Source organism: Paroedura picta, chromosome 3, assembly GCF_049243985.1.
Source record: "Paroedura picta isolate Pp20150507F chromosome 3, Ppicta_v3.0, whole genome shotgun sequence".
In the NCBI taxonomy this organism is placed as follows: domain Eukaryota; kingdom Metazoa; phylum Chordata; class Lepidosauria; order Squamata; family Gekkonidae; genus Paroedura; species Paroedura picta.
The window spans coordinates 149,424,687-149,442,655 of NC_135371.1; the positions used below are offsets into that span (position 1 = coordinate 149,424,687).

At 45.1% G+C, this 17,969-nt stretch overlaps 2 protein-coding genes across 2 annotated transcripts; one reads left to right on the forward strand and one right to left on the reverse strand.

The window, feature by feature from the left end:
• Positions 1-665: 665 nt before the first annotated feature.
• Positions 666-5,928, reverse strand: LOC143833169 (thiol S-methyltransferase TMT1A-like). The gene is made up of 2 exons (XM_077328663.1): positions 5,389-5,928; positions 666-940 (listed from the first exon to the last, which is right to left on the reverse strand). The coding sequence occupies exons 1-2, from the start codon at positions 5,890-5,892 to the stop codon at positions 704-706; spliced, it is 741 nt and encodes a 246-aa protein (XP_077184778.1). The 5' UTR covers positions 5,893-5,928; the 3' UTR covers positions 666-703.
• On the forward strand, positions 1,893-16,624 carry LOC143833171 (uncharacterized). The gene is made up of 4 exons (XM_077328665.1): positions 1,893-1,959; positions 16,023-16,109; positions 16,229-16,348; positions 16,482-16,624. The coding sequence occupies exons 2-4, from the start codon at positions 16,043-16,045 to the stop codon at positions 16,595-16,597; spliced, it is 303 nt and encodes a 100-aa protein (XP_077184780.1). The 5' UTR covers positions 1,893-1,959; positions 16,023-16,042; the 3' UTR covers positions 16,598-16,624.
• The last annotated feature ends 1,345 nt before the right edge of the window (positions 16,625-17,969 follow it).

Genomic DNA, 17,969 nt, shown 5'->3' on the forward strand with positions numbered 1-17,969 from the left:
ATCACTAGTCACCCCAGGGCAGGTTTAATGTTAATTTGTCTTGTGTTCCATTTTCCGGGTTGATATTATCCTGTTTCATTTGTGTATTGGTAATTACTTGAAGACAAGTTTCCAAAAGGATTTCAAGGTTGTCTTCTCAACCGCATATTTTTCTGCTTAGCTAAGAATGATTGCATAAGTAGTTGCTGACCTTTTATGTACTTTCCTGCAAGCAACTTGTCCAATTTTGGGTTATATATTCAAAACCTAGAAGAAAAAAGACTTTTAAATGTGTAGATTTTATTCAACTTTCACATCACTTTTGTATTTTCAGAAAAAAAGCTATGATGTATATCACTGGGTTGTTTTTTTGAGGGAGGAGTAATAAAGATTATTATATTGGTAATGGATATATAGACATATGTATTTCAGGATCCAGTAATGATACAAAACTAGGTGCTGTAGGAAATATAGTAAAGTATGATTCTTAGTCACTTACCAATTAATTGTATGAGGCAGTATTGACTGAAATTCAAACCTTCCTATAGATAAAGAATAGCATTAATAGTTCTCAGTGATTATATCAATGGGGCAAGCCTACCATGTCCACGTGTTACTATATATTGTAATATTAGGGATGTTATCACAGATAACACAAGAGATTAATAGTCATCTACATACATAGATGTTTGTAAAATTCTGTATAATTGTCTTTATTATTTAGTTACTTTACAGCATAGCCTGTGATATGAGGCTGTGTAGGATGCCACGTTAAAGGGGCACGTGTATGCCACAGCTTCAGCTCTGAGAATCCAGCTTTCTTCAGGTCTTTCCAGGTTTCTCTAGCCAGGTGGCACCCATCAAACAAGACCTGCCAAACAGGATCATAGATTTGCTGCCAGAAGAGACTCCAGCTGAAAGGAGCACCGGCAACGTGTTCCATGAAGTAGAAAGCACCGCCCTGAAGAAACAAGACAGTAAGTGCATTTGTTACCCGTCATTTTTCTTTGGAGGGATGCCCTCTGTGTACTTCATCCATGGCAGTCACAGTTTGCAAAATGATGGATCCTGAAGTGAGTTGGCTAGATTCTCATACAGAATGTATCTATGATAAGTTGACCAGACATCCCGATTTTGTTGGGACAGTCCCGATTTTTAATAATTTGTCCCGCGTCCCGGGGCATTTTTAAAAAGTCCCAATTTTTGGAAAGAAGAACCCGGCCGAGACTTTCCTCGGCTGAACATTGAAGCAGCGGAGGGCTTGCTGGAGGGCAGATGTGACCACCCAAAAGGACGGCTAGTGTGCATGCTGCTGTAACGCAGCACATACAGCGTTATAGGGAGGGTGGGACCCACAGCGCCTATATAAGGTGCAATGTGCGCCAAGGATGCTATGGGAGCCACTTGCTCCCTGTGGCATCTAAGAGCTGCATGAGGTGAGCTGGGAGGGCTGGGGGGGCTGGTGCAGCTCTCATAGCGATGGCCTGTTGGGCAAGGGCTGGGAAAGCGGCAGGATGAGCTCCACGGACCTAGGGCTTGTCGGGCACCCCACCTCTGCCTATGGGCTTACCGTGGGCGGAGGGGGGGGGGTCGTCAGCCTCCATCCAAAGAGGTCTGGCACCGAGCTCAGCACCCATTTAGACATTCATCCACTCGCCTGGCAGGTCAGTCCTGGAAGGCAGGAGTGGCTCACCCCACACGGCGGCCGCCTCCCCCACAGCAGCCTTGCTCCTTCCTGCTGCTCATGCACATGTAGCAGTCTAGGACCAGGATCAATCATGCACTGCACTGGCTTGGCTCATGCGTGGTCCAGGTGCAGCTAATAAAATCAATTGCGTGGGTCGGATCTCCTGCCTGGCTGGCTGGCAGGTGGGGACTGGGGGAAGCAACTGTTATTGTCCTGGTAGCAGCAGCAGCAGCAGCAGTACGGAGAGCGCCCTTTGGCCGCACTCCCACTTCTCATCTACGCTTGCAAGGAAGGTAAGACTCCACGGAACAGAGCAGCTGTTGCTTTGTTGGTGGCCCCCTCCCCTCCCCACCCATGCAACTCTTCTGCTTGCACTGCATAGATAGGAAGCTGTCCTCATTGGGGGATCCTTCCCACTTGCTGAGCTTGAGGAAGGCAGGAACAAAGAGGCACAGCGTTTACCATTTTAGATACCCCCCCCCATTCAAGTTAGGCTCAGAATCAGAGAGTTGGAAGGGACCTCCAGGGTCATCCAGTCCAACCCCCTGCACAATTCAGGAACTCACAACTACCTGCCCACCCACGGTGACCCCAATTTCATGCCCAAGTGATCCTCCCCACCAAAAATCTCTAGAATCCAACCCCCTTTTTAAAAAGCACCAGGAATTTAGGGGGGAAGTGAAATTTATTCAAAAGTGAAAGTGCTGTCCTAAATTGTTACACCCTTCCAAGTGCTCAGAAGTTGGTGATGTTAGGGTGTGTTATTTTCTTATCAAACCTAAGCTTATTTTACAGCTTTAAGAACATAACATGCATAATTCATAATTTTGTTATCCTATCAATCTGTACCCTTTGATATATTTAGTATAAATTCATTAGATTCAAGTGGGCAGCTGTGTTGGTCTGAAGTAGCACACCAAAATTTTATTCCAGTGGCACCTTTAAGACATATAGACCAAATTTTAAATCAAGAACCCCCCTCCCCCCCCCCGGTCAGTGGTGCCCCACTTTACCAATGTTAAAATCTGGTCACCTTAATCTATGAAGATGTGCACACTGCTGGAATATTGAGGATCAACTGAAAGGAGGAGACAGGCAGAGTCAAAAAGGCTGCTAGTGTAGGGGCACCTCAATAGTAAGCACAAAGGCCTATAAGACACAGTGACATATGCAATGAACTGAGTTACACACTCCAAAAGTATCTATGGTTATCTTTCAGCCCAAAGCCACTGCTTTGTACAGTATGTGTCGAAGGAGGATCCTTTTCTTTAAAACAGACGTTATTCCTCTCCTTGGAGCAGGGTATAGGAAGGTACTCATTCCATCATGATGCCAAGAAGCCCATGTTCCATTGAATTATGTTGGTGTGTATCATGATGAGCTGACATTTCTATGTACTGTTGTAATGACATACTATTATACATGTTTGTTTTAGCATAGCTTTCCAGCCTAAAACATGTTGCTTCCCTGTCTGCTGTTTTCCTGCATTCTTAATACACAAAAGATTAACTCCTCATGTTTAGTGATTTAAATTTGTGTCTTTTGTTAAATTTGTGTTTCCCTGTGTCTTCTTAACTGTGATCACTAGCAGCAAAGATTGGCAAATGGCAAAGGCTAGAGATAAGAAGAAGAAGAAGAGTTGGTTCTTATATGCCGCTTTTCCCTACCCGAAGGAGGCTCAAAGCGCCTTACAGTCGCCTTCCCTTTCCTCTCCCCACAACAGACACCCTGTGGGGTGGGTGAGGCTGAGAGAGCGCTGATATCACTGCTCGGTCAGAACAGTTTTATCAGTGCTGTGACTAGCCCAAGGTCACCCAGCTAGTTGCATGTGGGGGAGTGCAGAATCGAACCCGGCATGCCAGATTAGAAGTCCGCACTCCTAACCACTACACCAAACTGGCTCTCACTACACCAAACTTCTCCTGTGAGCTGTAGCCTTCCCACTCCCTTCCTCCCAAATCTGCCAAACTCAAGTTGTTACAGGTTTCTTGGGACTGAATGGCAGTTGTTTTTTTAAAATTGTACTCATGGACTAGTGTGTCTTCCAAGAACATTATGCCTGGTGTGTATTAACAGAAGCACTCTGTGCATAACCGGAATAACTCCCCGATTCACATTCTGAGGCCAACGCACAGAAGAACCATGTGACTCTTGTCCCACATTATGAAGAAGACCTGTTCCAATTCACTGCATGTAGCCTGACCCTGTAGCCTATGAAAGAACACATGCGGGAAAGGCCGTAAAAGCGGCTACTGCACAGGTACAAAGTTGCTCAAAATGTTGGGAAAGGGGCTCAATCTGTAATGAAAAGTTCAATCTTGGTGAGTCTGAATATTTATCACGTTCATTTCAAGCTTTCCCAGCATCCGAGATCTGAATGGAAAAGTCCAAGTAAGACCACAGAGGACTCAGCCAGGTGGTATACTGTGGCGTCCCCTGGATTTTTGCCTCCGGATGGCTCTCCTGATTGTTTCTCCAACCACATGAGGATCCCTTGCTCTGCTTCTTTGTGTCCGGCACAGGATAGTTGAGGGACAGGAAGTCAAAACTTCCCGCCATTTTTTTTAACCTGTCAATCATTGTCACATGGCAAAAACTCCAAATCATCTATGCTTGTGATCATTTGATAGTTGTTGCAGCCTGCGCAAGCAGACAATGTAGGCAACACATCTAGCGTCGTTTCAAGAGGCATCCAAGAGCACAACCTGGATCTCACCCTGTAAGAAAAGGATTCCTGGACCAGTACAAAACTGCTTTAGCATGATGCTTGAGAGCAAACATCAATGCCTGGTGAGGCAATCACCTTGTGAGTAAACAAGGACTTTAGACTGATGTGGTGATTCTGTTGTATAACCATTTTCAGTGTCCTGGACCTTAGTCAGTATATTATGCTGGTTCTCCAAATTTTAGCTTATCCTTCACAACTACCATGCTGGGTGTCATCAAACTTCAGTTTTGCCCGTTTCAGGCACAGTCAATCGGCAGTATAATTTGATCACCCATAAGCAAGCAGGCGGAAGAGCAAAACAGACACGTCGAACTGCATTGGCAGTAAATTAATCTTTTACATGCAATTTAACAAAGTAACAAAGAACAGGGGAGAATGTTATGCAAGCTTCTGGAATAGGGGAGACCGCAGTGCACAGTGAGTAATTAGTTGTTTATACAACCCTTAATCTAGGGCAAATTTCACAGGGAAATTGGCACAGTGAAGTGTGTTTTTTGGACCAGGCCTCTGGAGCTAACTGTTGCATGGCGTGCGTTACGGGTCACAACCTCTGGGGTAGATGGGGAAAGCCCACCTTAGCCATCCCTGCAACTTGTTTTTCTATGAACTAGGTTGTGTCAAACAAGATCCCTAATCTTCTACCAGGGATAATCCCCCCAAAATAAGGTGTACCTGAGCCAGCTTGGTTAAAAGCGGTGGCCTCTAATCTGGAGTGGGGTTTGATTCCCCACTCTTCCACATGCAGCCAGTCACAGTTCTCTCAGGGCTCTCTCAGCCTCAACTCCCTCACAGAGTGCCTGTTGGGTGGAGAGGAAGGGAAATCAATGATAAGCCACTCTGCGACTCCTTTGGGTAGTAAAAAGCAGGGTACGAAAAACAGCTCAATCCGTTCCCCACAGGACATCAGACTTCCCTATCTTTACCATTCTATCTTGTCTTGATCTGGCTTTTGTGTTTTCTGCCTCCTCCCCCCCCCCCCCCCCGCATTACTCACTGGTCTCAGCACTCGTAGAACTTCCTTTAGGACTTTTTCTGGGCTATCCACAGAGCACAGCACCAAGGTGCAAACCACCACATCGACAGATGAGTTAGGTATTTCTGATAAGTCTTCCGCTGGTGTTACCACATGGCGCTCCAGCTGCAGGTGTCGATGCTGAGCCAGACTCTTGTAAAGGAATTTGCTGAAGTTTCCATTGTTATCGTTGCAGATGAGTCTGCATCCCGCTGGGTAGTACTCAAAGTTAGATCCACTTCCTGCGCCAATCTCCAATAGTCTGAGCACCCCTGAGGAGCCTGCAAAGTCCTTCAGGTTGCTAAAAAGTTCTTTTTTCTTGTTGGACATTTTCTCATTATAATAAACAGCTAACCGGGCCATGAGGGGTGGAAATGCCTTCTTGCAAAAGGGGCCCCACAAGCCCAGATACCATAGCAAGTATATCGGGAAGGCCAAGAGCTGGATCCCTGTTCGAAGCAGGACAACTGGCCAGCTTGCTTCCATGTTCAGGGAAGAGCAAAGACCAAGCAAAGAAAGACTGAGTTAGAAGAAACTTTTTTTTTTTAGGTTTTGGGGAGGAGTTTGCTTTATCTGCTGTTGTTATTTGCTGATAAGCAGCCATGGAAACCACATGACTGGAATAGCTTGATACGGGAAAGGTCTTGATTTTTACATAAAGCTTTTGACTCTAACCTTGATGTTGCAAGAGTGTTGCAAGATTATTATTTTCCTTTTTAGATTAGGGTTATGCCAGACATGACCTGGGAGATCCGTGATTAAAATTGTCTACAGATTAAAAAACAGTTTTTCAGAGCAAAATGTAACATGTATGCATTAACTCTTTGATTCTTTTTTAAACAAACAAAAAAAAAGACTTGGAAGGCTGCAAGATTTTGTTTTTTAAAATTTCATGCATTTAAGAAAAGAGACAAAAAACAGAAGCTTGGCATCTAATTAGACAAACTTTCAGCATATTTGAGAAGAAATATCAGCACTCATAACATTCTTCAGGTGGTCTTCTGTTCACCAAATTCATGAGTTTAGCCATCACAGTGTATTCTCTTCCTTTCTCCAACCAGGAGTCAATGTTAGGTAGATCTTGGTTTTTTTCCATTTTGTGGCAATCAGGAGTCAAATACAGGCAAATATTCAGAGGAAATACCTGACAATATACAGTTTGGATTCAATGGGAACTTAATACCAAGGATCCTCCCAAGTTTCTCATGGATTTTTATCCAGTAGCTTTAGCCCTCCCACATAGCCACCACATATGATAAAAAAGAACCAATAGTCCCCATGCATCTCCAGGAACTCCCATCAAATTGACTAGACATTTTGCTTACAGTATTTGCTGGCGTATAAGACTACTTTCCCCCCCTGAAAAACATGCCTCCAAGTGGGGGGGGGGTTGTCCTATACGCCGGGTGCACTTCAGTTGGGCTAGACATAGCTGCCCATAGTGGCCCATAGTACAGTATTTTGAGTGGAAATGTTGGGGGGTCATCTTATACGCCCAGTCGTCTTATACGCTGGCAAATACGGTATATCTTTTGGGGTTAAATATCTTTAACTGCTCCTGTGGAGTAGATAAAATAAAAAAGTAAGGACCCTGCCAACAAAAGTACGTTTAGTCAAGGCTATGGTATTCCCAGTTGCAATGTATGGCTGCGAATGTTGGACCATAAGGAAGGCCGAGCGTCAAAGAATTAAGGCTTTTGAACTCTGGTGCTGGAGAAGACTCTTGCGAGTCCCTTGGACTGCAAGGCGAACAAACCGGTCAGTCCTAGAGGAGATCAGCCCTGCCTGCTCCTTAGAAGGCCAGATCCTGAAGATGAAAGTCAAATACTTTGGCCACCTCATGAGAAGGAAGGACTCCCTGGAGAAGAGCCTAATGCTGGGAGCGATTGAGGGCAAAAGAAGAAGGGGACGACAGAGAACGAGGTGGCTGGATGGAGTCACTGAAGCAGTAGGTGCAAATTTAAATGGAGAATGGTAGTCTTCAAGCAAAGGTTGGATACACACTTTTCTTGGATGCTTTAGGATGCTTTGGGCTGATCCTGTGTTGAGCAGTGGGTTGGACTAGATGGCCTGTATGGCCCCTTCCAACTCTATGATTCAATGATTCTATGATTCTAACGGTCTCTAAATTGTATTCCATTTTCAATGCTTTTGTCAGTGGCAAAACGAAAAATACAAAAAACAAAAAATGTAATTAGGCTGACGCTCTCCTGTTATGGAGAGTCAAGGCTGTAAGCTGTTTTTCTTAAGGCATTTTCAAATGATTAACAAGAATGGACTCGTTTTGTCGCTGATGAAAGCACTGAAAACGGAATACAATCTAGAGACCGTTCTGGCAGAGTCCAAGTGTAAATAAAAGAGATCACAGAGCAATCATTTCACAGCATAATCAAAAATATGGGGATATGCTGGGGTCCATTTCAGTGGGACATTTATGTGCTGCAGCTTCAGTTCAGAGAATTTTGCATTCTCAAGATCCTTCCAAGTCTCTCGTATCAAGGAACAGCCATCACCCAAGTGTTTCCAGGTAGGATCACAAATTTGCTGCCAAAAGTAGGTCCAGCTGGAGCGGTCAGCAGCCACATGCTCCATGAAGTAGAATGCACCGCCCTGTAGATGAAATAAAATGTTCAAATGAGCTCCATGAATCAAAGCAAGCTGGATGTGGTCAAACAAGAGATAACAAGACTGAACATCGGCATTTAAGGAATCAGTGAGCTAAAATGGACAGGAATGGGTGAATTTAATTCCGATGACCATCAGGTATACTACAGTGGGCAAGAATCTCTCAGGAAAAATAGAGTAGCCTTCATAATCAATAAAAGAGTAGAAAAAGCAGTATTGGGATACATCCCCAAAATGACAGAATGATCTCAGTTCGAATCCAAGGCAAACCATTCAACATCACAGTAATCCAGGTCTATGCCCCAACCACTGCTGCTGAAGTTGACCAGTTCTATGAAGCCCTACAACACCTTCTAGAAGCAACGCCAAAAAATGATGTGCTTATCATCATGGGGGATTGGAATGCTAAAGTAGGAAGCCAAAAGATAACTGGGATAACAGGCAAGTTTGGCCTTGGAGTACAAAATGAAGCAGGCCACAGGCTGGTAGAATTTTGTCAAGAGAATACAATGGGCATAGCAAACACTCTTTTCCAACAACCCAAGAGACAACTCTACACATGGACAAACCAGATGGTCAACACAGAAATCAGATTAACTATGTGTTCTGCAGCAAAAGATGGAGAAGCTGTATACAGTCAGTAAAAACAAGACCAGGAGCTGATTGTGGTTCAGATCATCAGCTTCTTGTTGCAAAATTTAGGCTTAAACTGAAGAAAGTAGGGGAAAGCACTAGGCCACTCAGGTATGAAATAAATCATATCCCTGACAACTATACAGTAAAGATTACAAATAGATTTAAGGAATTAGATCTGATAGACAGAGTGCCTGAAGGACTATGGACGGAGGTTCGAAACATTGTACAAGAGGTAGCAACTAAAATCATCCCAAAGAAAAAGAAATGCAAGATAGCAAAATAGCTGTCTGAGGAAGCTTTACAAATAGCTGAGGAATGAAGAGAAGTGAAAGGCAAGGGAGAAAGAGAAAGATACACCCAATTGAATGCAGAATTCCAGAGAAAAGCTAGAAGAGATAAGAATGCCTTCTTAAATGAACAGTGCAAACAGATAGAAGAAAACAATAGAATAGGGAGGACCAGAGATCTCTTTAAAAAAATGGAGATATGAAGAGAATGTTTCATGCAAAGATGGGTATGATAAAGGACCAAAATGATAGGAACCTAACAGAAGCAGAAGAGATTTTTAAAAGGTGGTAAAATTATACAGAAGAACTATACAAGAACGAGCTTAACATCCCCGATAACCACGATAGGGTAGTCACTGACCTGGAGCCAGACATCCTGGAATGTGAATTCAAATGGGTCTTAGGAGGTCTGAGCAACAATAAATCTATTGGAGGTGACAGCATTCCAGTTGAACTGTTCACAATCTTAAAAGACGATGCAGTAAAAGTGCTACACTCAATATGCCAGCAAATTTAGAAAAATCAGCAATGGCCACAGGAGTGGAAAAGATCAGTTTACATTCCAATCCCAAAAAAGGGAAATGCCAAAGAATGTTCAAACTACCACACCGTTGCTCTCATTTCTCATGCTAGCAAAGTTATGCTCAAAATCCTACAAGCTAGGCTCCAGAAATATGTGGACCGAGAACTTCCAGAACTACAGGCAGGGTTTCGAACAGGCAGAGGAACTAGAGATCAAATTGCCAACATACACTGGATCATGGAGAAAGCTAGGGAGTTCCAGAAGAACATCTACTTCTGCTTCATTGACTATGCTAAAGCCTTTAATTGTGTGGAGCACAACAAATTGTGGCAAGTTCTTAAAGAGATGGGAATACCAGATCATCTTATCTGTCTCTTAAGAAACCTAAACGCAGGTCAAGGAGGAAAATTATAGTTGGTTCCCAGGTGTTGATAATTCATCAGCATCGTAGAGGGCGTAAGACGTAAAGCTGACCTTCATTAGCAAGCTGTTTCGTAGCTTCTCAGAAAAACATTAAATAATTAAAGATAGCATGCCCAGTCCAGCTCATGATTAACACTCCCATTAGAATGTATTCCTAATTTGAAAATCATTTCAGCTTCTTTCCTTAAAAGCAATCTATTAATGCCTGTCTATATGGGGTGCGATCTTTAAGAAATTTCACAATCCATGTGAATGAGCCCATTTGAAATAGATAAATGAAAGTTTCTTTCAGGAAAGTTTATCTGCTTTGTGACCCAAGCTTGGTCGCACACATTGCAGCCCTGACATTTGTATGTCTGCCTGGTCTATATGGGGTGCGATCTTTAAGAAATTTCACAATCCATGTGAATGAGCCCATTTGAAATAGATTTGGTCTTTCTTAAGCCTATGTGAGAAAGATACCAGCATCTTGGGATCTCTATAAGTAAAGACCAATATAATAACTGGAAGTGGATAACCTTGTTGTTGTAGTTGTTGAGAAAGTTCCTTGGCAGAGTTCTTAAAGTCCAAAGGACTTGTGGAATTTCTTTTTGTTCTTAGAAACAAACTACAGGGAATGTTAATCTTGAGGTTCCTCAGGTCAGGGGTAGTCAACCTGTGATCCTCCAGATGTCCATGGATTACAATTCCCATGATCCCCTGCCAGCAAGCGCTGGCAGGGGCTCATGGGAATTGTAGTCCATGGACATCTGGAGGACCACAGATTGACTGCCCCTGCCTTAGGTGAAACGACCTATAACTTAAATAGGTGTTCCTGTCTGTGAGTTTGATGTATAATTTATCTGCTACTGTCTGACATTTTGAAACAAAAAGTTCCAAAAAAGGAATCCCTTGTTTGTCAGTCTGATGTAAGAAATTAATACAGAGGTGTTTGGATCCAATCAATTTCTCAAAAGGTTCCACAAAAGTCCAATTTTTCCTTATAAACAGATCATCTATAAAATGCCTATAAAAATAATCTGATTTAAAAAAGTATTAATGTCCGAATTTAAGATAAATGGCTTCTCAAACCAAATCATGAAAATGTTGACTACCCTTGAAGGTATAGATATACACTTGAAGATGCCCATAGAGACCCCACCAGACTGGAGGTAAAATTGATCCCCATGGTGGAAGAAATTCTTCTCAAAACAGATATCTCTAAGGTCCATCTCTGATTACCTCCTATGGCTCCTGCTAAGAGAGAGAGAGAGAGAGAGAGAGAGAGAGATCGGCACCTGCCGGTGTCCCCTGGGTCCCAGCGCCCATTTTATTCCTGGTTGCAATGAGCTTTTTTGCTAGTAAGAAAATAAATGGGGGTGATGGATGGTGGGCTTCTGAAATCAATTCTCTAACCTCATCTAATGGTATATTTGTATAAAGAGAGCTCACATCTAAAGTGAGAAACACTATTCCTTCAGGCAGCTTTTAATGTTCTGCTTGACTGATCAAATCTGAAGAATCTCTTATAAAAGAGGGTGTGTCTTTGGCAAAGGGTCGGAGGAATGTATCTAGATATTGTGGTTCTAACAGAGAATTTACCCCTGATAATACAGGTCTCCCTGGGGGAAAAGGATGTATCTCATCCACCTTGTGGACCTTTCATAGCAGATAGAAAATAGGAACAGGAGGGTACTCATTATAAAGAAATTGAAAGGTTTTTTTCCGTAATCCAACCCAGGGCTCTAGCCTTACTCAGTATGATTTTAATAATGGAAGAAATGTGTGAGTTGGGGGTCTCCAGTAATTTTTTTATATAAGTTATATCATTCAAATGGTTTTGAACTTCTAAAAGGTCATGATCCTTAAGCACGAGAACCAGCACACCTCCTTTATCAACCTGTTTATAAATGATGTTAGGCTCTCTACACTATTCTTAAGGATTTCCATAGCCTGACATAAAAGATTGAAACCCCAGTTTTTCTTCATTGATTTTAGTTGCTGTATATCAGCCAAAACTCGTTTGTAAAACACCTGTATAGCCAGATCCTCAATATTTGGTACAAATGTAGATTTGGGGGTTAAAGTTCATTCTGCTGGAGGCTTGGAATCCTTAAACCAGGGGTAGTCAAACTGCGGCCCTCCAGATGTCCATGGACTACAATTCCCATGAGCCCCTGCCAGCGAACTTATATAAATCAACTTATATAAATCAACATGAGTTTTTTACAGGATCATAACTCCGTGTTGGAGCAAACTCCAATCCTAAATTTAAGATAGACAGTTTTTCCTCAGAGAGAGTTTTAGAGGGAAAGTTGAAAACTATATTTTGCTATGAGATTTTCTCCGGTGTCACTCTAAAAAAGAATTCCTAGAAGGATAAGATTGTTGTCGCCCTCTGGTGGAGCAAAGTGGCTACAGACAAAGGTGGAAGAACCTGTGCTATGAGCAGCAGAGGACTAAAGTTCTGTGTCAGAAAGCGGTTGATGCCAAGCAACCCTCTTCTTGAGTGTGGTCTCCTGAAAAAGCAATTATAGACCCTGGAGTCTGCGTAGTCTTTGGTATCTCTGGAAAATTTACTTTTCTTATATTCTTTGAGCTTGTCACTAAAGTTTTAAAAAATGTTTCTCAATATCCTTAATGTTGGAGTCAAATAACTCTTTGGAAAAGGCAGGAGATGATGTAGCAGTAATGAGACTGGAACACTGTATTGCTGACAAGAATCTTTGTGGGGAGGGGAAGTGCAGAAGGCCATGCAGAGTTATTCCTTTCCTAAATATCTGCCCTCCTAAGACCGAAATCTATAAAAGTCATGGAGGAGTCTTCCTCAGTCTTTTGGCTTTGGGGATATCTAGACATTTCTTTTGTAAAATTAACTCTAGTATGATCTGGGTTCAATCCTAGTCAAAGCAGTATGTGGGTGGGAAGAATATGAAATAGTCAAACAGTGATCACCCCTGTGTTATCATGGGCCCATCTATGTTTCACCTGGTGTCCACTTGTTCTTCCACAAAGCAAACAGTCAATCCTAACCTTCCTAGATCTCTTAAGAGAAGGAAGTGGTAGTTCATAGGAACTCAGGAAACAACATCTCTGTCTCTGCAAGTGTAACCCTTTGTAATGGGGAAGGTTCAATTCAATAAAAGACAGCACCTTTATGGCCTGACAAAATGAGAAATTACTTCAAAAGAAAAGAAACCATTTCAGGCATTGGATAAATTTAACTATAACAATATTTATCATCAACCCCAGAACTGTAAAACTAGGGGCCATTTCGCACAGAGCTCAAAGTTGCTATTTGGTTGCTGTTAGCGAAATCGCTACTTCAACTAGCGAAATGTAACTAGCTGTGCCCGTAACGCACAGCTGCGGTTTTTGCGGAATTTAGCACTTTCACTTCTCGTCACTTTCGTAACCCACAGTCTTCCGGTTCTCCGTCTTTTCGCTACAAAGGAGGTCCCTTTTTAGCGCTTCTGGCCTCCCGTGCCCGTCAATCAAACTGCGGGCACACCTTTGACCTCGACCCTAAAGCCGGACTTGTCGGGGTTCCCTTTTTTTAAAAAAAACCCTGGAAAACCCGTAGCAACGCGTTATCGTCAAATCATTGGCGCCCTTGGAACGTGTTTTCTATTGTTTTCTATGAACCAGAGGTTGATGCATTGATATGTTTGATAGGTTAATCCCCGCCCACAGTACACGCCCACAGGTTACCTGCTTATATGCACCTGGGCAGACACGCGGTCGGCCTCTCTTTGTTTGCGTAGCCTACTGCCCGCATCACAGGTTAACGTTGAAATGGAGAGGATTATTGTTCAATTGTTGGCTCAGATGATTGCGGTGGTCCAGTGTATCCGCACCACTGTGCAGCATAGGAGGGCTGCTTCAGAGGAATACCGAGAACGTATTGCCAGAGCGATGACCAGCAGCACAAGACGTTCTCTACGGGCAACCATGGCGGCAAAGAGGCACTGGCAAGCTCTGGCAGAGGTCCGGTTCCCCCCCCGTTTCTGGGCGGACGAAAGATCCTCTGACTGGTGGGAAAATTTTGTGTGGGCTCGCTGGGATGATGACCACTGGATTGCCAACTTTAGAATGTCTAGGGGGACATTTTTTGAACTCGTGGAGGCTCTACGTGGACGCATGGAGAGGCAAGTCACTGGCATGCGGCGCCCCGTGCCAGTGGAAAAAAGGGTGGCGGTCGCATTGTGGTACTTGGCCACCCCTCAGTACTTCCGGACAGTAGCCCAGCAATTCGGACTCGGAGTCACTACGGTTGGCGATATCCTTAAGGAGTTCTGCCTCGCCATGGAGGCGGAATTGTTCAGCAAAGTCGTGTGCCTCGGAGACCGGCTTGGAGCGGTGAGTGTCATTCGATCCCCTTTGCCCTTTAAATTTTTTTTCTTGTTTGACAGGTCAGCAACGAAGACGCGATACACCCCACGCTGACATGCCATGGCTTATATTCTTTTCTTTCCCTTATTCCAGAGTATGGACGGGTTTGCCAGGCTTGGATTCCCGCATTGTTTTGCGGCCGTCGATGGAAGCCACATCCCTATCCGTGCCCCCGGGGGAAGCATAAAGGAGTACGGGAACAGGAAGGACTTTTGTTCTGTTCTCCTGCAAGGAACTGTGGACTTCTCCGGCCGGTTTATCGATGCCGAGGTGGGGTGGAGTGGCAGGAGGCATGATGCCCTTGTTTTCAGGGAATCGAACCTCAGGAAAGCCATGGACGAAGGGGTCTTTGTTCCAGGAAACCCCACCGCCACCATTGAGGGCGTGCGTGTGCCGGCGTTGGTGCTCGGTGACGGAGCCTACCCATTACGCCGCTGGCTCATGACTTCCTACAAGCGGCCAAGGACAGACGTGCAGAGCCACTACAACCTCAGTCACTCCCGGGCAAGGAATGTAGTGGAGCGTGCCTTTGGACGTCTGAAGTCCCGGTTCCGTTGCCTGATGTCCCGACTCCATGTGCATATAGACAATGTGACTCCGCTGATCATCGCGTGTGTCATTTTGCACAACATATGCGAGGACAAGGGACATAACATCCCCTTCCCTGTGGATGAACCTGATCCTGTAGTCCTTGAGGACACTCAAGACATCCCTGAAGCAAGGAGAAAAAGGATCTATGCTGAGGGGTGCAAGGTTCGGGACGCCATAGCCACCCACATCTACAGAAACAGGAGGCGTGTTTAATTGTTTTTCCCACTCTGTTGTTGAATAAAGTTTTGTGTTCTTTGTTTAACCTTGTCTTGTGCGGTTTGTGTACTTTGCCAGCAAAAAAACGGGGATTCTCTGGTCCAAAAGCACTTTGACAGCCCTAAATGCTAACTCCCCACTGAAATTGACACACACAATACGGAAGCGCTGAACGGGGAAAGTTCGGGGAGGCGGGAAGCCAGGAAGTATTGGCGACCCCTGTCAAACCGGAGGATCAATCCACTTATGTTCCAAGGAATAATTTTATTGGTGGGCAGCTTTGATACATTTAAAATAGGGGTGGTCGATCGGAGCAACGCACGTTCGTTCCCTAACCGTCATTCCGAAGATGCCGAAGCCACGGAAGGGCTCCTTCTGGCAGCGCGCCGAGGCTGAGGCACTTCTGGAGCTGGTGCTCCAATCGAAAAGTGTTGGCCGCCTTATGGCCAGCACCCACTGCCACACCAAGGGTGCTTACCTGGTGTTGGCATCAAAGCTGAGGGAGAGGGGCTATGTCCGGACCTGGGAGCAGGTCCGGACAAAATTTAAGAGGGTGAAGCTGGACTTCCTCAACAGTCTGGAACAGTGGGGGGGGGGGTCCCGCAGCCAAGCGGGAGGACGGTCTTCCACGACCAGATGGTGAAAATATGGGAGAAGGCTGGGAAGCCCCCCCTGGAAATGAGGAGGCATATGGGTGAGTGCTGCCCTCGTTGTGTTTTGCCCTTAAACATGCATGGCATGACTAGCTGCCTCTTTCCCCTACTGTCCCCAATGAAATTTGAGAAAGTATTTAGATGCTGTCAACCCCCTCTGACTTAGCCCGCCAGTACTGTGTAGAACCACTTTGGTTATGCGCTTTGACTCTAACTGTGGTGTGTCTACCAGCTGTGTTTCATCTCTGGTTTGTGTGCTTTTAATTATGATTTCTCTTTTTCTTTGCCCAGCCACACAATCACCATCCAAGATGGCAAAAGCACCTGAGCGTGAGGAGGGGGAGGAAGAGGGACCTTCCACCTCAGGACAGGCTGCAGGTGAGAGTTTTATGTCTGTGCGGGAGACCCATGTGTGTGTACCCCCATGGAGCCATATGGGAGCCTGCTGTGATGCTTCCATTTGAAGTGTTATTAAATTCTTTGTTTGATTTCTATAGCAGAAACTATAGAGGCAAGGATGCGTGCCATGGAGGCCAGGGTGACTGCCTTAGAGGCTGAAGTGGCAGACCTGAAAGGGGAGTTAGAGCAGCAAAGGCAGCAGAGGGAGGCGGAAGAACGTAGGTTATGTTCCCCACTGCCCAACTCTTCTCACACTGTGGCTAAGGCCACCAAAAAGTGTATGCATGTAAACTAAAAAAATTGGAAAATATGTGTGGCACTAATGTGTACTTTTTCTCCCTCCCCACACAGTTAAGAAGAAGGAGGACGAAGACCTCTTCCGCCGCAAAGTTAGGGGGACCATGGGACGGTTGTGCAGGAGAGTGAGGGAGATGGAAGGGGCTGGGGAGGGGAGCGGTGGGACCTAAGTTTTGTTTTCTTTTTGTGTTTTGGGGTGGGGGGTGTTGGGGGGGTTCCCAGTTACTTTGCCCATTTTTCTATCCCTGTTAAATATTTGAATTTGTTAAAACACAGTTGGCTTTCTTGGAGGGTGGGGGTGGTGGTGGGGGGGTCCAAGTTACATTTCCTTGTTTTTTTCCCCTGTTGAACTGTTTCTGAAAATAAAATGTTATTTTAAATTTCCTGAAAAAGACTCCAGTGTGACTCCTTGCACACCTTTCACCCCAAACTCCTAAAACACCTTTAACCTTTAAAACACCCTCCAACCTCCAACCCACACAACGGTGCCAGAATAGGCACAATCACTAGAGAGGGTACACAGAGACAGAGTCAAAAACATAAACTTTATTGAACAGACAACAGCAAACACAGATAACCAGACAAACTGGCCCAAACTAGGAGGGGGAGAACTTGTCCGCGGGTTTAATGACTCTCTTCCCGAGAACAGTCCTCCTTCTCGTTTGGGTCGCGGCATTCTGAGAGGGGGTGGGTGGGGTGGGTGCTGGAGGTGGTGGTGGGGGTGTGGGTGGGGGGGGACATGCACTGTAATCTGAGGAGGGGTGGCCGCCTCCATAACCGCGACCGCCCTCTCCATCAGCCTCCTTATCATTCGAACCTCCTCCACGCTTTCGCGTAGTGAGTTGTTCGAGTCTCTAAGGATGGCACGGAATTTTTTGCCCTCCTGGGCCACGAGGGAGAGCATCGCCTGGTCTGCAGCAGCGGCACGCCTGGACTCCTCCTGGCAGTGCTCCAGGATCCTTTCTCCCACACTAGTCAGGACGGAGACGCGCCGCAGCCTGCCGCGTTCCCTGGCCAGCCTCTCCTCAGCCGGGAGAGCACCCCTGGGTGGTGAGCCAGCTGGCTCGTCGTCTTCTGAAAGGACCTCTGTTGGCAAAAAAAGAGAAACAGAACTGTTAGTAACAACGAGACAGTCAAAACCCACCCTGGTGCACATGGTGGCCTTTCTTGGTTACATATTGTTAAACCAAGACTCAGAACAATGCCAGGGGAGCACATGGTTATTGTTTGTTTGCCCATGGTGGCCTTTCTTGGTTACATATTGTTAAACCAAGACTCAGAACAATGCCAGGGGAGCACAAAAATGAAAAGGAAGCACACAGTTATTGCACACAGACATTGCCCTGCAGCCATGGCTCGAAAGGAACAGTTCATGCACGCTCACCATCTTGTATCTGTATACGCCTGCGCACGGCAGGAGGTCCAGCCACCCCACGCTCCTCCTCCTCCTGTGTCCCGGGTATGAAATCTGAAAAAAGGGAAAAAAGAACATGATTTAGGACCAAAGTGTGGCAAAGCAAGCTTCAAACCCTAAAGCAGCAA

Coding starts and splice junctions, on each gene's coding strand:
- LOC143833169 (XM_077328663.1), bottom strand. CDS start 5,892: ATGGAAGCAAGCTGGCCAGTTGTCCTGCTTCGAACAGGGATCCAGCTC. Junction 941..5,388: donor TTCTACGAGTGCTGAGACCA/GTGAGTAATGCG, acceptor TTGTTTCTTCAG/GGCGGTGCTTTCTACTTCAT.
- LOC143833171 (XM_077328665.1), top strand. CDS start 16,043: ATGGCAAAAGCACCTGAGCGTGAGGAGGGGGAGGAAGAGGGACCTTCC. Junction 16,110..16,228: donor CACCTCAGGACAGGCTGCAG/GTGAGAGTTTTA, acceptor TGATTTCTATAG/CAGAAACTATAGAGGCAAGG. Junction 16,349..16,481: donor GCAGAGGGAGGCGGAAGAAC/GTAGGTTATGTT, acceptor CTCCCCACACAG/TTAAGAAGAAGGAGGACGAA.